We start from the raw sequence: 23,463 nt of genomic DNA on the forward strand, positions 1-23,463 counted from the left end.
ACGTAAAGATTGCTACTTAACTATGCATTCTTCTTTTGCAAATTGTAGTGACTTTATGGCATATCAATTTGACACAAGGGTTTTTTATTGTGGATCAAACATAAAAAAACTCACATTTTCTTAATTGGCAAGGACTCTAGCAATCCTTTCACAGATGATAATGGCACAACAGTCTGTTGTGCAGGTTTATTCATACCACTTGCAAGTTTAGCCAGCATCTGATAACAAAAGTACACATGAGCTGAGTCCAAAAACAACCAAATTCTTGATAAAGGTAGGTGTCTTTCACACAAGATAGTCAGTATAAGCAAAAGAAAAAGAATAATTTGAACCATAGGACAATTTGAATTTCTACCTTATTATGAGCAATGCCAGCTGAACAAGTAAATTCTGTCTCCTTCAACACTAGCAACCTAAGTTCTGCAACAATGAGAGCCCCACAAGCTAATAGCTTATCACGACGATCAGCATTGGTTTTGCAAAGCCATTTCCTCACATTTTCTTTGGCTTCACTGCCTTCCTGAGTCAAAACCAATTTCAGTGTAACAATTATTACTCATGCAAAATGAACAAGCTTAAAAGTAGTGGAACCAAAGTTGCCATTTCTAGATGCTTATTTGCATATAAAATGGATAGTGATGTAATGAATATTGAACTTCAGTTAAATGATTACAACAAAAATAAAATTGCAATTTCTCTCTATCGTGAAGGCCTACTGGAAACCATTCCTAAATATCTCTTTTCTTGCAGCGCTCAGTTAATAGTTCTACCTCCAATAAGATTTCAAAAATTGAAAATTATAAACACACACCCCACCCAGAGGAATTATCTATGGTATCTAGGCTAACTATTATGTTGTTGTGTTCTGCAAACTGATGGATCTTTAAAACAACAGGAAAATGAAAGAAACAGAATCATTGTGTGAACTTTTGATAGATTATGCTTCTCCATTCCATATATGCACACAATTAAAGAAATCAACTAAACCACCGATATATCACATTATGTTATAAAGGACCCCATGACAAATTTTTGTATAATTAAAGAATATATCTCTCAACCCTTCAGATATTGGAGTTCAAATTGATAATGCAAATGTAGGGTTGCATTAAAATACATAAAGAAAACGTATTGACATGTCCAAAGGCATTGTACCAAACCTCATTATCGAGTCCCAAAACATGTGACTTGAGAGCTTCCTCCTCAATTGCTTCCAAGCTTTCTGGAGGAGCTTCAGCTAACATGGTTTCTGCTGCATCAGTAAGGTCAAGATACACTTCGTCAATTGAAGCCCTCTCACATCGACCCTTCCCTGATAAAATGGAAACCACCTACAAATAGGGAAGTTCACCATTAGTTCAATTCTCTATGAGGATTACTGATGCTAAGAAACTTCAAAACATTGATGTCTCTCGAACAATAGAGACCTCTGAACCGGCATTCCGGTATGAGTTCAGGTCAGCTTTACCACGTGCTACTGGGACTTGGACCAGCTGAATTTGTGGGCAGACTTGCTTTGACTCAGCACCTCGCATTGAACTGCAAAACATGCCATCATTGTTGTCTCAGACAAAACCAAAACACGGTTGTCTACAAATAAAAAAAAAAGGACTAGTGCATATACGTACCGCTTCACACCATATTTCCGGGCCTCATAGCTGACAGCAATCAAGCCCCCACCTTGCCATGAGTTATACTGTACCACAGCCGTAGGTAAGCCCCTTAACTCCGGATTTTTCCTTTGTTCCACTGTAAAGTAAAGCACAGTTTTAGTTTGCATAATACATTTTTGATATCACCAACATGGGGCAATCAGAGAAGAAAACTTCTACCACTAGGAGTATCCAACATTATCAGTCATTACCCATGAACCGTCTACCAACATTAGCCGATAAAAGTAAAAATTATCCAGGCATTCTCCCAATGCAATCAGTGTCGAGAATGAAATTAGTGTGTCAAAAAGTTCAACATTTAGAATTTTGTTTGCTTAGATTAGTTGTCATCTCTTGGATTTCCATCCTCCAGTCAAATCAAGAATGTAAATTTCCTTACTAAAAGAAGAAACAATGATGAATTACAAGAATCCATAGCAACCTACAATCACAGATTAAGAGTATAATGAACACAACTCCAAAAACACTAAAAAATCCCATGGTTTTCAATCTTCTGAAGCAAAAGCTACAAAATTAATAAATGGGCACCACAAAGATATATGCTTCAACCAGAAAATTGATATGGGTCTCTCTTAAATCAGAATTTCATCCCTGCCATTTTACTCAATTGTAAACCCTAATAGGGAGAAAATAGAGAAATTGAGAGAGGGGAATTAAGGAACCTTGAACGTAGAAGCAGTCCATGTCTACATGAGCAATGACTCTCGAATCCGATGTTTCAGGTCTTGCCACTGGCATTTCTTCTTCTTCTTCTTTTTCCCTCCAAATCAATTTTTTTTTTTTTTTTAAGAAAGAAAAACCAACTTTATATCCCTGCGGCGGCGTAAATTAGTAGAGACATACAGGGTTTTGCTAACATACACGCTGGTTCCATGTTTGCCCAAGTGCTCATAAAAAAGCGCGCTAATTAAGGTTTTTTTGAGCCAAAACCTTTACCAGATGGGTTAGCATTTAACATTTTTCTTTTATGATAATGTGATCTTATTTAACAAGAGAACTGGGTTTTAAAACTGATCGATCTGACTTTAACGTAGGATGTTCATATACAAGATGGGTCGATCTAGCTCAATCGGTCATATTTTGCAATTGGTAAAAGAATTAGAAACTAGGGTGTTCCAAGTGTCTTATCCACCAAGTTGGCGAGTTGCTATAGTGTTACAAACTTACAGGTACATTTTATTTCAGTTTATATCTAATGCATTTCCCTCTCTAGCTATCTCTACTCTCTCGACACAAATGGTTGTGTGTAAGTGTGTGACTAGATGTTGTAATTACAAGTAGATGAGAACTTTTGCGGGACCTTTTTCAAGTAATAGATGAGACTCATGAGAGACTTTGCATCCATATTTTCTTGTCATCCGTGTTAAATGATGAAGTTCCAATACAAGGGCATCTCCAGTGGAGGTGAGACAACGTACTGAAACTTTACAGATTTTCACCATTGCTCACTTCTTATTCTTTTGTAACAGATGGTAAGAAGGGTGCCCACAGCGATAGACCACACCCTTGCCCTTGTATTTAACTTTCAAGTTTAGTGATCAATCAGTTTTGGAAGTGGGTAAAAGCTGTCATTGCTTAGGTCTCTATTATGACAAAGTTATGGATTGCAAAGCTCTGGGAGTGTTTTGCTAATGCTGTCTGAGTGGCTCGTGTTTCTTCAGTACAGGACAAATAATTTCTAATTCTGATGCATTGATCTGGTTTGCCGTTTGAGACTTTGAAATCTCTGAAAATGTGACTGCTGTATTTACCATCGATCGGCCAATTTCAAGATTGCTCATTTGTTTATTCTTTCTTCTTAGAAAAAGAATATCATTCAGTTTTTAACTCTCTGGTTGAAATGATATGATGATCTTTGCAGAGCAAACACAGAGCTAATAAGAGATACTGCAGAAAGGAGAGAAGAAAATGTTAAGTTTCCATTTTTATGCATACTGAAAAGTAGGTTCAAGGTGATAGAACTAGTCACCATGGAAGAGAGAGAAACTGTTCGTTACCTTCAAACCATAGTCACCTCGGTTTAAGCACTGTTGATAAAAATTAACACCTTCACCAATCACCATGATTAATCAAATCACATATACATTACTAGTACGGTTTGAGCAAACTTTTAGTTGGAAAACTTTAGTGGGGCAGAATCTCAAATAAGGGAGTAGTATCAAAGAATAGTATGAATATATATCATGTATATATAATTTGTTTCTATAGGCATACTTTTTTTTGTGTTTGGGTAGGATACATATAGTCTATTATATTGAATTTTGCGATTTTGTCCGATTCATGTCTAACATGATAATGTTTGCAATATATATGTTTATTTTTAGCGTTAAACAATGGACATACTTGTTAGATACAATTTAAGTTTATTTTTCGGTATGGCAAAATTATAATAATCTCTAACATCAAATCTATTGCGTCCGATTGATGTATATATGCAAGGGTCCAAAAAGGATGGAATCGTGCTTCCTTTTATTTTTTAAACATACCTCTATATGTAACGTAGTCTTTATGATCTATGCATATTTTGATAATTATAACTAGAATGATAAACCTAGCTAGGTTATGTGAAATCCTTTTATCCATATGCCATGGAAACTTTTACTAGCTCATTACGCACACCTCCAGCATCCCACACATCAACTTAACTCGAACAAAAATGATTTAACGAATTAACGAATCGGACTTTGAAATGCATCCGAAAGAAACAAGCAACTTCACTTTACAATGCATTTCTTAATAACAAAATGAACTTTATTTAGTTTGCTTCTACAACCCAGGTATCAAATAGAGATGGAAAAACAATGGTGGAGGGTCGGTCTAAAATTGGACATATGATTTACTCAACAATAAATACTAAACCCTAACAGAACCCACAGAGAGAGATTCCAACCCTTTTCATTGGACATGATTTACTCAATAATATAAAAACCCTTTTTCACTGCAGAATAATATGAACTTTAGCTTACCCCATCTTGGATATAACAAAGGAAGATCGACATGCATAATAACAGGGCAACGAGAGAAGAGAATCAAGGGATAGAAGAGACACAAGGATCGATCTTCCGTATATAGAAGGAAAGTTTTATTCCCACTCCCCGAATTACTTGTTGCACTCTCGCGAAGGAGTTCAAGCTATTAGCATTAATTAGACAAAGTTACTCATCCTCCTTTGATAGCAAACAATTTGAAACTACAAAAAGAAAGAAGTAAAATGATCGATTTAAGGCCGATGAAAGTTAACGCAAAAATAAATACATTATTAGGGCAAGGCGTAATCATATACATATACATACAAAACGTTGCTACACTAGCAACTTCGAGTAAAGATGGTTGTATTTCCCATCGAAAATGAGTCACACGGCTACTATTCTAAGGATTATTCATCGTCGTTAACGGGACCCCTCGTTAATAGTACCTAAGCTACCTCCGTGACTATAATTTTTGGATTGATTTCATAATTTTTTTTTTAATTTTAACTTTTTCTTCATGAATAATAATAAGATTCTCTCAACTATCATTTTTGTTGTCATTAAAATGGGTTGTTTAGGGCCGTGACATAATCTCACCCATGGTGGTGGTATGAATAAGGGGTGACCAATCTAAGGTGGCTTATTTTATTTATATTTCGAAATTATCCCTGCTTTATTAAAATGAAATGCCTAATCAAAATACATAAAATTTTATTTGCATTTCAATAATTTGGTTTTTCTACCGCTTGTTTCTATTTTGTACGGGAGAGTTTGGTACCTCTTGTATATTTCTTTCTTCTTTAATAAAATTATTGAGCTCATTCAAAAAAAAAAAAAAAAAATATATATATATATATATATATATATATATAGAGATTAAGCTGTCTTTTTTGCCTCTCTTAACCTTTGACTTCAGAAAAAAAGAGAGAAGGAAATAAGGCTTTTGAATTTTACTGTAAATGATACATGAACTGCAGTGTATGAGAAAACTAATGCCTAATTTTATCATCTATGAGGATATTTGAATTCTTAATTACAATAATACGCACCAATGTTAGTTTAATTTTTTCTTAGGTTAGTCAAGCTAATCCGTTATTATTCCCAACACCATGCACGACAAGTTCGGAACATCGTTTGTTGACATCCTTGCAGGCACTTTTACCCTCGTTGATCCCTTATCCCTCTGCAAGAGAGTCACCTTGGTGCGTATTCTAAGAATTACCCCTCGAAGATGAGTCCCAGAAGCTACTATTCTAAGGATTATCCATCGTCGTTAATAGTACCTAAGCTACCTCTGTGACTATAATTTTTGAATTGATTTCGTAATTTCTTTATTCTCAACTTTTTTCCTCATGAAGTCAGTTTTGTCAACTATCATTTTTTTGTCATTAGAATGAGTGGTTTAGGGCCGTGAAATTACGTGACGGTGGTAGGAATAAGGTGTGACCAATTTAATTAAGGTGATCAATATATCTCACCAACACCCTCGATGTTGACTCTAGATGCGATGAACAAAGCAAAATCGCAAAATCACTAAGATGGACAAATCTTCGAGTCCATACATAGGAACAATGGCGAACAAATTGAACTAAATTGTGTGCCAAGAAACCCAAACCGGAATCACAAGAAATATCCGACTCGATTATGGCTCTACAGCTCGATTTTTGTTATAATAATTCTTTTATTTGATGGTCTTGGTCGTAGCACATGCTATATTTGTTCGTGTTGTATATGCTTTTTTGATTTACAATTAATAAGGACCCTAGCAATGAATTTATTCTTTACATGCATTTGGTGTTTTGCAAGAAATTTTCAATATTTTGCCCGGAGAAAATTCCTTACAAAATGCTATTTTTCTTGTAGTGCTAGTAATGTAATGCTATGTGAAGCATGGCTTTTCCCAATTGTTCTAATTTGGATGGTATGAGCAGCACGTTACACATCCTCCAATGGCAGACCCATTTTTTTACAATTTACTGCAGATAAGGACTGGATCTTACTGGAAAAAGGAAAACACTCCGTCCTACATTTCCAGTAAAACTGTAAACCACATAACTTCTCGAGGAAGCCACCTCCTATTAAGGCCGGAAGGTACAAAAGTCAATGCCTGAAAGTTTTCCATTTTTGGTAAACAAAATTTAATTCCAGCAAACTGCGAGCAATGCAAAGAAAACAAAAGAGACTCTGCAACTCGATCTTGCCGGAATAGTGAAAGAGAATCTCTACTTTTTTGACGAAAATCGCAGGCCACAGCTAAGCAACTGTGACCGGAAACCACTACTGATCGAGGAAGCAGTAATATTAATTAATATAACGAGCCAATTAAACCAAGCGCGCAAAAACAACAACAACCTTGAAATTAATTCCAACTAATTGTAAACCCTAATCAGCTAGTTCATCTTGATCAAGAGATTTAACGAGGGAATTAAGCTGAAACAAAATGCAGGTTTTCCACTGATTTTCAATATTTTGCAAAATTTACCATCGGCCAATTTCAAGATTGCTGTTTGGTTTCTATTATTGATATCCTTCATTTGTTTATTCTTTCTTCTTAGAAAAAGAGTATCGTTCAGTTTTTAACTCTGTGGTACGGTTGAAATGATATGATGATCCTTTGCAGAGCAAACACAGGGCTAATTAATAAGAGATACTGCAAAATGGAGAGAAGACAAAAATGTTCAAGTTTCCATTTTTATGCAAACTGAAAAGTATATATGTTCCAGGTAATAAGACTAATCACCATGCATGGAAGGGAGAGAAACTGATATTACCTTCAACCCTAGTCACCTAGGTGTAAGCACAGTACGGTCGATAAAATTAACACCGGCCTCCACCATGATTAATCAAATCACATATACATTACTAGTACAGCTTGAGCAAACTTTTAGTTGGAAAAATTTAGTATCAAAGAATATCGATCATCAATATATATCATGTATAATTTATTTCTATAGGCATACTTTTCTTGCATGTGTTTGGGTAGGATACATATAGTCTATTATTTTGAATTTTACGATTTTATTCGATCCATGTCTAACATGCATGATATTGTTTGCAATATATATGTTATTTTTAACGTTAAACAATGGAGATACAATTTAAGTTTATTTTCTGGCATGGCAAAATTATGATCATTTCTACATCAAATCAATTGCGTCCTATTGATGTATATATATATACAATGGTCTAAAAAAAAGATGGAATCATGCTCTTTCATTTTTTGTAGAACATATCTCTAATCGTAACAAAGTCTTATTTTGATAATTATAACTAGAATGATAAACCTAGCTAGCTAGGATATATGGACTGTGGAGTCCTTTTACCCATGTCATAGAGACTTTTACTAGCTCATCACGTACACCGGCCTCCAACAGACAACAGCGCGCCCACACATCAGCTTAATTCGAACAAAAATGGTTTTACGAATTAACGAACAAAAAACTAGGACCCTAGTTCTTATTGTCAAAGTTTTTCAAATTTTGTATATCATATCAAATTTTTGACCAATACGTATTTTGTAAAAAATAAAATTGGCCAATCAAATACATATATTTTGACAGTGCACGTACCCATTTCTATTATATCAAATGAGATTACCATGAATGTACGAAATATTTCATCCATTGATCGATTAGGACTAAAATGGCATTGTACAAAATACGGACATATTCTCGAGCATTGTATAAAAAGAGCGATATTTTTAATTTTTTTATCCTTTTTATTGGGTAAGAAAAAAATGGTCATAGATTCAAGTCACATTTTATGTGCATGCATATGCATATTCTGGAGCATTCTTACATAATCCAAATGAAAAGATTTAAGTGAGATTAATTTTTGAGGTTGAGAAAATCACTTGATAGTATTAATGCACAAGTGAACCAACTCTATATATGTTCCTGGCCTGATCCTCACTCCAAAACTTGTTATCTTCATTTTTTCTTATAGGAATTGCTTCAAAAATAAAGAAATAAAAACTATATGCATGGTAGTAGATTAGTGGGAGCTAATGATACGCTGTTCTAGTCTAGTATCATTTTAGAGCTAAATTGGGAATTTGGGATGCAAAAATTTGAAAGGGTGAAACTTGAAAGTGGTGGAGTACGTTAGGTGAATACTACTTTTGTCTGTTAGTTATGATTGAAAGAGGTGCTGGATTTATTTTTATTTACTGGATTGCCCTTCATGCTTGCTCATTAAGGCTATAGTACTGGCTCTGCATTGTGCATTGCTACTCTCTCTCTCTAATACCGAGCTTCGTCAAAAACCCATACCAAAAGCAAAAGCAAAACCAAACATGGCTTCCTCTGGTTCTGCACCATCTGATGTTAAGAAAGATTCTAACCCGAAGGTAGTTTTAACTAGCTCATCTGTAGTTTCTCACCATGACTTTGTTTTGTTGATTTAGATTAATATTATTCTTGGCTAGCTTCTAGTTTCTGTAATGATTTTGTGTACGTTTTATGTGTTTTCAGATGAACAAAGAGGAGGAGAACAAGGAGAAAGATGTTTCTGCAAGCTTAGAGGTAGTTTTAAAATGGATGTGTTCGGTTTTTTTTTGGTTTGGGTTCTCTTGGCCTTCAATTTTCTCCAATGGTTTTTATGTTTTCTGTGTTTTCAGAATGAGAAGCTCAAGAAACAGGAGGTGAACAAGGACAAAGATGCTTCTGCAGGTTTAGAGGTAGTTTTAACATTCTTTAACGGCTGTGCATCTGTTTGGTTTTTCTTGATTTGGGTTTCTATCTCTTGGGTTGCTACAATAGCTTTTTATTTCTTTTGTACGTTTTCAGATAGAGGAGGAGGTGTCTTCTGTAAAAAAGAAAAGAAAGAGAGATGAGGATGCTTCTGGTAATTCAGAGGTAGTTTTGGCTTTATCTGTAGTGGTTGTGTTTTTGTTGGTTTGGGTTTTTCTTTGGCTTCCTATAATGATTTTGATGATCACCAGGAGGCTTCGAGGATTCAAGCTCAGGAGGAAAGAAAGAAAAGAAGGCTTGAGAGAAGGTGGAGAAATACTGATAAGTATGAGGCCGAGGCAAGAAAGTGGAACTGGAAGGAAGCCTACGAGCAGGCACTTCGTAGTGTTGCCGACGACAATGCGTGGTTGGACAATGAGAAGGCGAGAATTAATCGATTGAAGGAGTTAAAGAAACTTTGGGGGCCTAATAAGAACCTTAAAAAAGAAGAGATTCATGACATCAAGAGGTGGGATGCGATGAATGAGCAACGGAAGTTCAGAGAAACGAATCCGGAGCAGAATGAGCTGGAAATTAGGGAGCGGGCGTGCTCGGCACTTAGTAAGTGTACAATTTATATGCAATTATAGTGTTCGCCTCAATTTATGATCAAGAAACTAATATACTCCATCACCTACGTCTGTATGCAAAAGAGCCATGGCAGGGTTTGGATAATGTCTTTGACCTTGTCAAAAAAGAGCTTGAACCTGAATCAGAGTCCGAGAAAGATAATCGCTAGGAATCTCAGGGTCTACGTAAGTCCTGGAGAATGAATTTGCTTTACCTTTAAGCTTCGTGTTTGTGAGTCTTGCTTTGCAAGTTTCGTGTGTCATGGATTTGTTTTACTCTCAAGTTTTGTGTTTGTGAGTCCTGCTTTGCAATAATCTAATGTATGATATCTGTGAATCAACTCAGTTTCGGTGGATCCTAGCTAGCGTATCTTAGACTACTATGCAAAGTGAGAGGGCATGCATATTACCTATAATATGCTGATGCTGATTGCTGTGTGTGTAATATTTCTCTTTCTGTTTCAACTTGCTGCTATCTTTTACTTGACATGATTTGAAAATCCATTAGCTTACTTAGGAGTCTGTATATAACTTCACTTAGTAATGGCTAGCCTGTTGGATGGTGGATGGTGATGATCCGGTACATAGAACACTGCAATCTTTTCACAATGCATTGCTTTTTGTTCTTTTTGTTGTTTCACAAAGAAGTTATGATGATCTCCATGCCAGGAAGCAAAGCATCTCACAATCTTGCATGTTTGTTTACAATACATTGCTTTGCATTTGAATTTTTCTGTTTCATTACTGATTGAATGTTTGTTTTGGAATTGAAAGTTTGTTACTGATTAAAAATCATTTGTTCTGGGATTGAAAGTTTATTACCAGATGCTAACTTTTCTTCTTCTTCTTATATGAAGGTGAAGTCTGATGGAGTTGGTGCTTTTGGAGCTTCTAGAGTTCAAGTGAAGTGAATACTGAAGCTTATTTCTGCTTCTTCTTCTTTTTTTTCTCAAGGAACTTATTTGGAGAAATCATGGTCGGTAATAACTTAAATTTATGGATTGTTATAGGTTGTTGACTTTCTATGATCTCTTGTTCTATGGTCTGTAATGACTTAAAACTTTTTATCACTTATCACTTTATCAGCTAGGTTAAAATTATCATCGGTTATTTTTACTATTTCTTAAATTTTAGTGGATATTAATTAAACCCAAAGTACTGATGTAATGCCGCTTGAAAAGGACTAAGAGCAACTTCTTGCATCTTGGCAGTCGACCCATACCTTAGGGGACATGACTTAGAATGGAACTTCTTCCGTGAATCTGAATTACTGCCCTGCCAACTAGTGTTTGCGGTGGCTACCAGTACTAGCTTATGAGAAATTAACCAGTTTGAGTTCGTCTAATTAAGTCCAATTGTATCCATTCAGATCTTCACAAAGTTCATTAAACCAGAGCTGAACCTGCAAAAAGAGACAACAAACCACGTAATAGGGCCATTGAAGAAGATACTTCTCACATCAACTTCCATTCCATTTCTAACCAGAATGACATTGCCTTCATTTCAATAAGAATGTAAGGTACTTGAATGTAAACTGCAATGTGTTGTGACTGCCTTTCACTGATGCCCAATGCAACATGGTAGCGGGCAGCATGGTAGTATATCATGTTGGATGATGCCTCATGTAGAAGCTGATGTTGCAAGATTGTTATTATATAATTATAATAGTTAGTTTTCAGAGCTTTCGTATGTCAAGAAAATAATGATGCAGTTGTATGGTTTTTCACATTGAAGAGACCTTTGAGATATTTTGATTCAATATAAAAGATTCGATACTAGATAAGCTTTTGCTCCGTGAAGTATCTCAGGCAATTACTCCAGCAATGTCGCACTGTATGCATTGTGGTCGTGACAAAGAAGTGAAATTAAGAACTGTTAATGTGTTGCCTGTTCTTATGATAATTGCTCACTGCTCATGATCATAAGTTTACGTACTTGTAGTTCTAAAATCCCAGCAGGGCAGAGAGCCAGCACTGTAAAAGACAAGCCTACCAAGTTGGGCAGTAACAACTAACAACCAAGTTTGTTTCAAGTAAACTTTGCCTGTAACAACCAAAACATGACCAAATACCTTATTGCCAAAACATAACAACTAATTAGCCCACACTTGATGCATCAAAACCAACATCAACACCCAATACTTGTTTCCAGAATTCCAGTAGCTATGCTATAATAATGAAAAGGAGCAAACCTCTCTAGAAATACAATAAGAAATATATAGTAAAAAAAATCCATGGTACTGAAATAATAACTGCTCCCTAGTATTCATTCTTCATTCCCTTGAGAGTAACCAGGCTTGGCTTTCGGAATTCATATATTTTCTCCACAGACTTGGTATGCGTCGCCTTGATCACCTTCCTTTCCATATCATACACGAGAATATACTTTCTCATTCCATTGTGCAACTGGAGGTCATTTAGCCAAACTCCTTGAGGGCAAATCTCATCTTTTAAACGTGGATTGTCCTTCAAGAATTTCAAGGGAACAATGATCTTCCTCCATTTGTGTTCCTTGAAGTCTTCCAACACCAAGACGTTAAGGGATTCCTCTACTATATCAGCAACAGCTACATAGTAATTCCAAAGAAAAATTGTAACTCTTTTCAAGTCTAAGAAAGCTCCCCGGGGCAGAGTGGCAATGGTGAAACGTTCACTCCATATATCAAGAGATTGAACTTCTAGCTTGAAATCTTGTCCATCTCTAATAATTTGCACCGCATGAGCGGCCCCTTCTTCCTTAGCTGCTGTAAAATATCGTCCCACGAACGGTTCGCCATTTTGCTTGGGCAGCTTCAGAGTCCTCCATCGATCATCCTTTCCGATACTTAGAACTTCAAAGCCTACTTCAAAGCCAGAGTCACCCTCCTGTTTCCAATGAAAACATGCCGCTTTACACTCACCAGTGGATGAATCAAAAACAAAACCCACTGACCTAGATTTCCTGTGTGCATCAGGCAAGTAAAGTACTTGATGCGTTGCAAAGTTTCTGATTCGGAAAACTCGAGAAGTAAGACTCTCCTCCAGAAGCAAGCCAGCCACATCTGAAATATGTTTGAAGTTTTCATCATAAAGAACCGTATCATATTTGTAAGGGTCCCATTCTTTTTTATAGGAAAGTTGCAGAGGTCTCCCCCGAACCATATGTTTTGCAATGAAATTGTAGTCTAGAAGCAAGGAACGCCATTTTTTGCACACACACTTGAACCTTAGCAAAGAATCTACAGGCAACCAGCTCAAAATCTCAGTGATGATATCAAAAGGAAGCGCTCGTACTGCATCAGATACCTGTTTATATGTACAGAAAGTTAGTTGAAATCATTCACCCTTATTTTTAAGGGCAAAGTTAAGGAGGTACCAAAATGGCTGACGGGTAGTACGTAGTTTAAAATTCAGGTACCGAAATATGCATTACTTTCTTTCTCTTTATTAGAGGTGCCCTAGTTTGAGTCTCAACTGTCCCTTATCCAAAAGATTTTGATAAATCTACTAATAGAATTAAATTTTCATTCAGCTATATATAATTATTCGCAGCTCGTGTTAAATTTTTCTTACCGCCGGTTTTTTTCTCAGATTTAGATTGTGGGAGTGACCAGATAACTCACAGCAGTCCCTTGTCGATGGCTGCAATTACAAGAGATCAAACATAAGTTAATATCTAACCATCATCAAGTCATACTAGAAAAGAATATGTAAGGAACTTATGTTAACGAGGCTCTTTAGTTTTTGACGAATATGCATTACTGTATTATGGCTGACGAATATGCATTACTGTAAGGAGACAGTATCTTTCTTACCATGGCTGACAAAGATCGAAACCGTTTCATCAGAAATAGTACTGTATTATATGGCTCTGCAATTCATGAATATCGATTTGTTCAAAAAAAAAAAAAAATTCATGAAGATCGAAAAACGTGGTATACGGCTTTAAATTAAGGACTGATAATAACCAAATATAGGAAAAAAATCAAAACAAATATATAAGAAGTAGTTTACCATATGAAAGCAATCAAATCAAGTCAGACCATGAACAGGGTGACTAGAAATCAAGCCTGTTGAGAAGTAGAGGAAAGATATGGCCTAGGGTTAACACCTCAGTATTTAACCAGAACATATCTTATTGCAAACTACCTAGTGTCGAATTTGTCTTTTCCATATCTTTTTCTTTTCTAAGAAGTTATGGGGTAGGTAGTTTATAATTTTTTTACTTTTTATTTTTGTCAACATAAATAAATAAATAATTTTATCTTTATAATTATAAATTATTAAGTGTAACTGTGTAAGCTATGTTCGAATTGATGGGTTAAATGATATTAGGGCTCAGAGGTCCAAATCCAAAAGCAAACCGAGTCAGAAGGGTATAGGAGGTAGCGACAAGGATAAGGAGCCTCTTTCTGAGAACGGGAAGGGTGGAAGATGAGGATGGTGTCGGAGTTCAAGATGAGGGTGAGTCTGAGTCCTCTGGGCAAATTGGAGGACAACGGGGAAGAGGTAAAGGGAGGAGTGGACGTCGCAGAGGAACGGACGGGTCAAAACGGAAGCTTTTAGCTTTCTGAATGAACGTATAAAGAAGAGGACTAAGGGTTGGCGTGAGAAGATGCTTAGTGCAGCGGGCAAGGAGCTTCTGATTAAGGCCGTAGCTCAAGCTATTCCTACATACGTCAAGAGTTGTTTTGAAGTCCCGATCCACCTGTGTAATGAGATGCATAGCCTAATGGCTAAGTTTTGGTGGGGCTCTACCGAAGAGGACAAGAAGATACATTGGCTTTCATGGGACAGGTTGTGTTGCTCAAAAGCTGAAGGAGGTTTGGGCTTCCGTAATATGCATCATTTTAATCTTGCCCTATTGGCAAAGCAAGGTTGGAGGCTTATTCAAAATCCTGATTCCCTTATTGCGCGTCTTCTGAAAGCACGGTATTACCCCAACACTGATTTCATGCAGGCTTCAATTGCTGGGGATGTTTCTTTTACTTGGCGAAGTATTGTTAAGGGTCAGGAGGTGCTACGTAGAGGACTGCGATACCAAGTGGGGAATGGCAAGGCTATTAGGGTGTGGGATGACCCCTGGATTCCATTACCATACAGTTTCAAACCATACTCTTCCCCTATGAATGGTCTAGAAGATATGCTTGTCGAAGACCTAATTGATCAAGAGGAGAAAGAATGGGCAATCTCGTTTATGAATGAAATTTTCTATCCAGAGGAGGTGGGCATCATTGCCAATATTCCACTAAGCGTTCGTGAGCCTAATGACAAATGGATGTGGCATTTTAGCAAAAACGGTGTCTATAGTGTCCGCAGTGGCTATCATGTTTTCAGATGCACCGCAAACATGTCACGTCGGGCATCATCGTCCGGAGGTTCGGGTTCGGAAACTGAAAAGTACTGGAAGAGTCTTTGGAAGGCCCGTTTGCCACCCAAGGTTCGTACTTTCGTATGGAGGTTGCATAGGGGAATTGTGCCGACACGGGCTGCTCTGGCTAAGAAGTATGTGCCTGTGGATACAAGGTGTGCGTTCTGTGACTCTTTTATGGAGGATGATTTGCATTTATTTAAGAATTGTAAGGTGGTGGAAGAATTTTGACTATCATGTCCATTAGCTATTAAGGTACGTACACATAATGCTATGAATGTCTCTGCATGGGTAATGCATGTGTGTGAGCTCTTACCCAATCACCATGCATGTGTGTGAGCTCTTACCCAATCATCAAAGGGAGCTTTTTTACATGTTATTATGGGCCTTATGGGTGGAACGCAATGCCACAGTCTGGAGGGGGTCTACTTTCAGACCTTTGAACACTGCGGCCTGGGCGTCGAAATTATTGAGTGACTATCAAGCGGTGCATCCGACTCATGGGAAGACGAAGATGAGACAAAGGACCAAATGGCAGCTTCCACCGAGTGGGAGACTCAAACTGAATACGGATGGAGCGTACCATGGCTCAACTGGACAAGGAGGAATTGGTGCCGTTCTCAGAGATGAGTTTGGTGTGTGTTTAGCTGCAATTGCACGGCCCTTTTCCCATGTTAGCTCGGCTTTCCAGATGGAATTGGAGACTATGAGAGCGGGTCTTCTACTAATTATTCACCAAGGCATGGATGGTGTGGACATTGAGACCGACTGTGCCGCGGTGATTACAGCACTTCAAGGAAAGATGGAAGAACTTTCAGAGGTAGGTTGTATTGTGGAGGATTGCAAAGATTATATGCGTGCAATTCCCTCCTACAATTTACAATCTATTTACAGGGAAGTGAATGGTGTCGCTCATAGATTGGCGCGCATTGCTAGTGTTGATTATTTAGATGATTACTGGTTAGATGAGACTCCTGTGATTATCCAGGATGTACTCTATGAGGATTCTTGTATTAGTACTCGAGGTATAGGTATTACGTCCCCCCCGCTGTACAATCATCCTTCTACTATTATTAATAATAACGGGCGTGGGGCTGAGCCCCCAGTTGGGGGGGGTTCCAATGTAATACCCCGAAAAATCCAAATTAATTTCCATGGATTTTTAGAAATGATTTCACGATAGTGGGAGCGAGTACGAGGCTTGGAGAAGTTATGGAATTAGTTCGAACGATTAATTTTCGAAAACGAACGTTATTTAGGAGGTCTCAAAAAGTGACTTTTTATACATTGGGAATTTGGGAAAACTTCATTCATGAAAGTTGTAGAGCGCGTCGATACGAGTTCGTGGACATATGGAATGCGAAAATCGGAGTTCGTATGAGAAAGTTATAAGCGATTGAAAATCGGGAAAATTCTATAAATACAAAAAAAGTTCCGGAAATTGCATTGGAGGACAGAAATTTCAGAAACCTATATTTTCTCCCCAATTCTCTCCCGAGCCCAGATTTGTTCCTCTCTCTTCCACCGGCCATATCTCCCTCCACAGACCTCCGATCGACTTGATTCCAAAAGTATTTTCATTCACCTTGAAGTCAGTTAAAACTTCCTAGAAGATATCAAAGTGAGAAAAGAACCATGGAAGGTGCTAGGAGGCCGAGAAGCTGCACAGCTCGAGCTGGAATTCGCCCGATGCTGCTCTTCCTTCACCGGCCGATATCTCTCTCATCCAACCTCGAATCGAGTTGATTCCAAAAGGAATTTTTCTGGGCCTGAGCTATATTACAACTTTGTAGAAGACATCGAGGGGAAATAACCAACGTGGTAGCCGCTACAAGTCGAAGAACACGGTGCAGTCGAGCTGGAAATCACCTCCTTTCCCCACCGTCGTTCTCCCTCCTCCGGCCACCTTTTGCCGTGATTCTTGAGAGGATTCTGCACTTCTGAGGATGTAGATCATTTCCCCTAAGGTGGATTGCATCGATTTCATCTGTGGAGATCGAATTGGAACGAATTCAAAACTAGGGTTCTTCGGGTTTCAAACCTTATAAGGTAAAATTCTACTTTTTGGCTTATAATCTGACTTTGGTGTAGTTATGAAAGTTTCAATTCGAGTTAAGATGAAGAACTTTCGTGTTGGGAGTTTTGTCTAATTTTGACTTTGGATGGGTGGCGGTGCCGCCACTGTGATGGTGGTTTCCGGCGACCTCCGGCCACCCCAAGGATAGTTTCTGTCCATTTTTGTGTTCTACGTGTCGATACGATCGTTTGCATATATAATTCATAATTTTTGGATATCGTATGATTAAGTTATGAATTTTTAAGTTTCGATCGATTTCGATCGTTCGATTTGTGATCTGTGAAGATCAGACCGTCTGATGGAATGGTAGATTCGATATGTTGATCGTATGACTGTCCCGATGACTTTGTGTGGTCACGGGCGAAGATCCGACCGTTGGATCTTCATATAATTGAGAAACAGTGATTAGGGAGGCGATTCGTGAGAATCCGTCCGTCGGATTTTTGTATAAATTTGTGAAGATGTTAGTAAGGACGATTCAGGAAGATCCGACTGTTGGATCTTCGTGATGATTTTTGGAGGTTGATCCTAAAGGCGATCCGTGAGGATCCGACCGTTGGATCATCATTTAATTTCGATCCGACCGTTGGATTGTCGTTTGAGTATGTTTTTGAGTTGTTGGCTAAGTTAAGGTCATGTTTGACTAGGTGATTGACGGTCTTCCTTGGGTGAGCGGTTTCGGTGTGTATTGTGTTGAATTGAAGACGCAGCGGGAATATCGAGGTGAGTAAATCGCACATGGTTCATTCACGAACCGAAATTCGGTGATTTTATTTAATTGGGAAATTGTGGAAATTGTTTTATGAAAATAAATATTTGTTTTAAATTATATGGACTTGATCGACTACGGTCCATAGGTAAGTAAAATGTATTTAAACTATAAAAATGAATTTCTAGATTTTATTGCATGTGAACTAGAGTTGGTATTAGTGGTCACTCTTGTGTGGGTGACTACGTATATATATATTTACGTGGAATATATTGTAATACCCGAAAAATTCAAATTAATGTCCGATGACATTTTGGAAATGATTTCGTAGGCGTGGGCACGAATACGAAGCTGGGAGAAGTGGTGGAATTAGTTTGAACGATTTTATTTCGAAATCGTACGTATTTAGGGGCGTCTCAAAAATCGACTTTTTATACGTACCAAATTTGGGGAAAACTTCCTTCATGAAAGTTGTAGAGCTCGTCGATACGATCTCGTGCATATGTGGAACGCAATATTCGGAGTTCGTATGAATAAGTTATGAATATTTGAAAATTGGGAATTTTCTATAAATATCAAAAAATGTTGACTTTTTTTCATTAAGGACGAAAACATGTTGAATTTGCGGAATAGTCCCCGCGTTTCCTCTCCGTTCTCTCTCTCGTGCGTCCCTCAGACCCGACGGGTCGCGACCGACCCGACTCGGTCGGAACGGACACTTCCCCGACGCCACCGCCACCGGACCCGCACCAGACCGGCACGCCTTGCCGAGGGTATCTGTTCTGTGGCCTCGCCCCGCCCCGCCGCTGCCTCCAAGCCGAGATCAAAGCCCGACCCGAGTGCAAAACGGACCCAGCCGGAAAACCAATTTTCCGACATCACCTCGGCCGATCCTCCCCATTTTCGTGATCTCCTCTTCCTTCTGATCATCCCCATATAAGCCTTGCATGACGATTTTGAGTGTAGACCGCTAGATCAAGGTTTGACTTTTTGGACGCCTCTGATTCAATCTAGGATCTGATCGTGCGGCCGAGATTAATCCAACTTCAACGTTTGATCTAGGACGATCTAGACCTTGTCTCAGAAAAAGTCAGGTATTAAAGTGGTTCAATTCTGTATTTTGAAGAAGTTTGTAGTTGACAACTTTAGCATCTGAGGTGGTTGGCCGGCGTTGACCGCCGCGTTGACCGCCGTCTGACCTCCGCATGTGGCGGCGCGTCGGACCATATTTTGAGTTTATATTATCTGGACGGTGATCTATGCATCCATACGATCGTTTTGATATATTACAAGGTTATGTTAGAAAAAGTTGGTAAATAGTGGATTTACGTTTTTACGTTACTATTTACGGTTTTTACGTTTTATCTTCGGTTTACGATCTGCGAAGATCAGACCATCGGTTTTACTTCAAATTTTAGTATGTTGATCGTATGACTGTCCCGGTGACTTTGTGAGGTCACGGGCGAAGATCCGACCGTTGGATCTTCGTATAATTGAGAAATAGTGCTTCGGAAGGCGATTCGTGAGAATCCGACCGTCGGATTTTCATATAATTTTGTGGAGATGTTAGTAAGGGCGATTCAGGAATATCTGACCGTTGGATCTTCGTGATAATTTTGGAGGATGATCCTAAGGGCGATCCGTGAGGATCCGACCGTTGGATCATCATATAAATTTGATCTGACCGTTGGATCATCATTAAATTAGAATCCGACCGTTGGATTTCTGTATATGTGTGGTCTATGAATGATTGCTAAGTTAAGATCGTGTTTGACTAGGTGGTTGATGGATTGATTGGTGAACGATTTCGGATCGTTGTTTTTGAGCTGTTAAGAAGACGCAGCGGGAATTTAGAGGTGAGTAAACCTCACGTGGTTCATATTACGAACCGAATAAATTTATTTACCTTATTTTGTCGTAATTGTGTGAAAATATTTATGGAATAAATATTTGTTTTAAAATCATATGGACTTGATCAATTACGGTCCATAGGTAAGTAAAATGGTTTTAATTATACAAAATGAATTTCACGATTTTCTTGTGTGAACTATAGTTGGTATTAGTGGTCATTCCTGAGTGGGTGATTACGTATATATATATTTACGTGATTATATGTGGAATGGTGTGACATTGAAGAGTGTGGAATTTGGGATGATTAAAATACTATGAATTGAAATTTGACTTATCATATTTATATGTGATGATCATGATTGATGAGTGCTTGTTAATATTCATGATTTACATTGGAGTATGTATAGAGTTGGAGAATGTAGGATTCTGAGGACGAGGTGTCCGAAGTTTGACGGTTATGGATAACCGGAGTGTTTGTGTACTGAGGACGGGGATGTCCAAAGTGCGACGGTTTATTATTAACCGAAGTTGTGTACTGAGGACGGGGATGTCCAAAGTGCGACGGTTTATTATTAACCGAAGTATATGGTGCTGAGGACGGGGATGTCCAAAGCGCGACGGTTATAGTGTTAACCGAAGTATTTTTGCCGTTGCTTGACCCTAGGCCAAGGTGTCAGAGGTAACGAGGCAGTTAGAGCTCTAACGTGTTATTGGGATGGACCAGAGTGGTGTTATGTGGGTTGGGTGTTTGCAGGACCAGTGTGGTGTATTGTGATTTGAGGATTGTGAAAATGTATTCCTTGTGGTTTTCCATGAGTGGTTTGATGTCTCTTTGCAGACGTAATACTGTTGAATTTTACTTGAATTGTAATTTAATAAATCAACAGTTCTTTCTTGTTTACTCATACGAGCTTTGCAAAAAGCTTACCGGGTTTTGTGTTGTTGCAATTCCCGGTACACTATTCAAACGGTGTAGCGGGTAATCCTACAGGACAGGAGAATCAGGAAGGTGATCGAGCTGTGTAGAGTAGCTGCTTGTGATACTCTGATTTTATGTTGTGAGGTTCGTTATGCTCGTTTAGAGTTTTACAATTTTACATTGTAAGAGGGAATTGTAATAATTAACTCGAAGTTTACCGATTTGGAAATTTTGTGTAAGTGGTGGAGTTGTTTCTGAGAAAAGAATTCAGAACGTTTATTTGTTTAAGTTGTTTAATTCATGTTTCGGATTTTGAATGTGTTATTCAAAATTCGGGGCGTGACATATATATTGGATGGTGTAATTTACTGAGTTATATTTTGAGCATTACCCTTTGGAATATGTGAATTATCTTAGATGTTGTGTTGTCTATGATAATGGGTAATTGAGTAAAGTGCGATAGTTGAGTCGTTGAGATGAATTAAATGAGGAGTCGAGTGAATTGAGAAAAGCAGTCATTCGTAAGGTGAACCTTGGCCCAGGTGACACTTTACGATACAGTTAGAGCTCTAGTCTGTCTGCCGTCATACTGCTTGGGGGATAAACGAGTTATCATATGCCCTTGGGTATGACATGACATACTGAATGGGGTGATTAATATAATTAATCATAAGCCTGTAAGTATGATATACTGAATGGGGTGATTAATATAATTAATCATAAGCCTGTAAGTATAATATACTGCATGAGATGATTTATATAAATAAATCATAAGCCTGTGAGTATATATTGAGTAAGAAGTTGTTTATTATTGAGTAGTCATGATGAGATGTGAGTTGATTGATGCTTGAAGTGATGTTGTACACTTCAATTCTTATGCAAAACAAAATTAAAATGTGCTTGAGTTGATTGTGTTACTTTAAATCGTGCAATCCTTTCATTTACTCATACGAGCTTTGCAAAAAGCTTACCGGGTTTGTATTGTTGCAATCCCGGTACACTATTCAAACGGTGTAGCGGGTAATCCTGCAGGTCAGGAGAATCAGGACGGTGATCGTGCGGGTTAGAGAATTTGTTTTAGTTTTACAGCAATTGTAATTGTGAGGTGAGTTATGCTCATTTGAGCCTTACAATATAATTTGGTGAGAGTGTGCTGTAATAAACAAATTTGAGATTTGGTTTATGTAATATCGAGCGATGTGAGGTGTGGTTGTTTTGAGAAAAAATTCAGGTTGTATTTATGTGAGTTGTATTAATTCATGTTTCGGATTTGGATTTGTTATTCAAAATCCGGGGCGTGACATCCAAACCCCTTTTCAAAAAAAAAAAAAAAAAACAATAAGAAATATATAGTAAAAAAAATCCATGGTACTGAAATAATAATTGCTCCCTAGTATTCATTCTTCATTCCCTTGAGAGTAACCAGGCTTGGCTTTCGGAATTCATATATTTTCTCCACAGACTTGGTATGCGTCGCCTTGATCACCTTCCTTTCCATATCATACACGAGACTATACTTTCTCATTCCATTGTGCAACTGGAGGTCATTTAGCCAAACTCCTTGAGGGCAAATCTCATCTTTTAAACGTGGATTGTCCTTCAAGAATTTCAAGGGAACAATGATCTTCCTCCATTTGTGTTCCTTGAAGTCTTCCAACACCAAGACGTTAAGGGATTCCTCTACTATATCAGCAACAGCTACATAGTAATTCCAAAGAAAAATTGTAACTCTTTTCAAGTCTAAGAAAGCTCCCCGGGGCAGAGTGGCAATGGTGAAACGTTCACTCCATATATCAAGAGATTGAACTTCTAGCTTGAAATCTTGTCCATCTCTAATAATTTGCACCGCATGAGCGGCCCCTTCTTCCTTAGCTGCTGTAAAATATCGTCCCACGAACGGTTCGCCATTTTGCTTGGGCAGCTTCAGAGTCCTCCATCGATCATCCTTTCCGATACTTAGAACTTCAAGGGCTACTTCATAGCCAGAGTCACCCTCCTGTTTAAAATTAAAACATGCCGCTTTACACTCACCAGTGGATGAATTAAAAAAAAAACCCACTGACCTAGATTTCCCGTGTGCATCAGGCAAGTAAAGTACTTGATGCGTTGCAAAGTTTCTGATTCGGAAAACTCGAGAAGTAAGACTCTCCTCCAGAAACAAGCCAGCCACATCTGAAATATGTTTGAAGTTTTCATCATAAAGAACCGTATCATATTTGTAAGGGTCCCATTCTTTTTTATAGGAAAGTTGCAGAGGTCTCCCCCGAACCATATGTTTTGCAATGAAATTGTAGTCTAGAAGCAAGGAACGCCATTTTTTGCACACACACTTGAACCTTAGCAAAGAATCTACAGGCAACCAGCTCAAAATCTCAGTGATGATATCAAAAGGAAGCGCTCGTACTGCATCAGATACCTGTTTATATGTACAGAAAGTTAGTTGAAATCATTCACCCTTATTTTTAAGGGCAAAGTTAAGGAGGTACCAAAATGGCTGACGGGTAGTACGTAGTTTAAAATTCAGGTACCGAAATATGCATTACTTTCTTTCTCTTTATTAGAGGTGCCCTAGTTTGAGTCTCAACTGTCCCTTATCCAAAAGATTTTGATAAATCTA

At 38.0% G+C, this 23,463-nt stretch overlaps 3 protein-coding genes across 6 annotated transcripts in view; 1 reads left to right on the forward strand and 2 right to left on the reverse strand.

Moving 5' to 3' along the window:
- LOC133728843 (DNA polymerase eta) overlaps window positions 1–23,463 on the reverse strand; it is a 106,085-nt gene that overhangs the window by 3,778 nt on the left and 78,844 nt on the right. For 2 of the 4 annotated variants that reach the window (XM_062156271.1, XM_062156269.1), the window contains exons 2-7: window positions 2,336–2,414; window positions 1,629–1,749; window positions 1,428–1,539; window positions 1,161–1,331; window positions 356–520; window positions 115–218 (exon numbers count right to left, since the gene is read on the reverse strand). In XM_062156271.1, the coding sequence (XP_062012255.1) occupies window positions 115–218; window positions 356–520; window positions 1,161–1,331; window positions 1,428–1,539; window positions 1,629–1,749; window positions 2,336–2,411 (749 nt within the window). In that variant the 5' untranslated portion in view covers window positions 2,412–2,414. Of the gene's footprint in view, window positions 1–114; window positions 219–355; window positions 521–1,160; window positions 1,332–1,427; window positions 1,540–1,628; window positions 1,750–2,335; window positions 2,445–23,463 lie in introns of those variants that run through there. The other 2 variants (XM_062156270.1, XM_062156272.1) reach the window with 2 other exon arrangements.
- On the forward strand, window positions 8,937–11,012 carry LOC133731147 (protein MNN4-like). Its single transcript, XM_062158593.1, has 7 exons — window positions 8,937–8,990; window positions 9,115–9,165; window positions 9,261–9,320; window positions 9,430–9,498; window positions 9,585–9,933; window positions 10,026–10,127; window positions 10,799–11,012. Exons 1-6 carry the CDS (start codon window positions 8,937–8,939, stop codon window positions 10,109–10,111), a joined length of 669 nt encoding a protein of 222 aa, XP_062014577.1. The 3' UTR covers window positions 10,112–10,127; window positions 10,799–11,012.
- Window positions 22,237–23,386, reverse strand: LOC133731148 (uncharacterized). Its single transcript, XM_062158594.1, has 3 exons — window positions 23,375–23,386; window positions 22,945–23,262; window positions 22,237–22,842 (listed from the first exon to the last, which is right to left on the reverse strand). Exons 1-3 carry the CDS (start codon window positions 23,384–23,386, stop codon window positions 22,237–22,239), a joined length of 936 nt encoding a protein of 311 aa, XP_062014578.1.

This window comes from Rosa rugosa, chromosome 2, assembly GCF_958449725.1.
Source record: "Rosa rugosa chromosome 2, drRosRugo1.1, whole genome shotgun sequence".
Taxonomy (NCBI): domain Eukaryota; kingdom Viridiplantae; phylum Streptophyta; class Magnoliopsida; order Rosales; family Rosaceae; genus Rosa; species Rosa rugosa.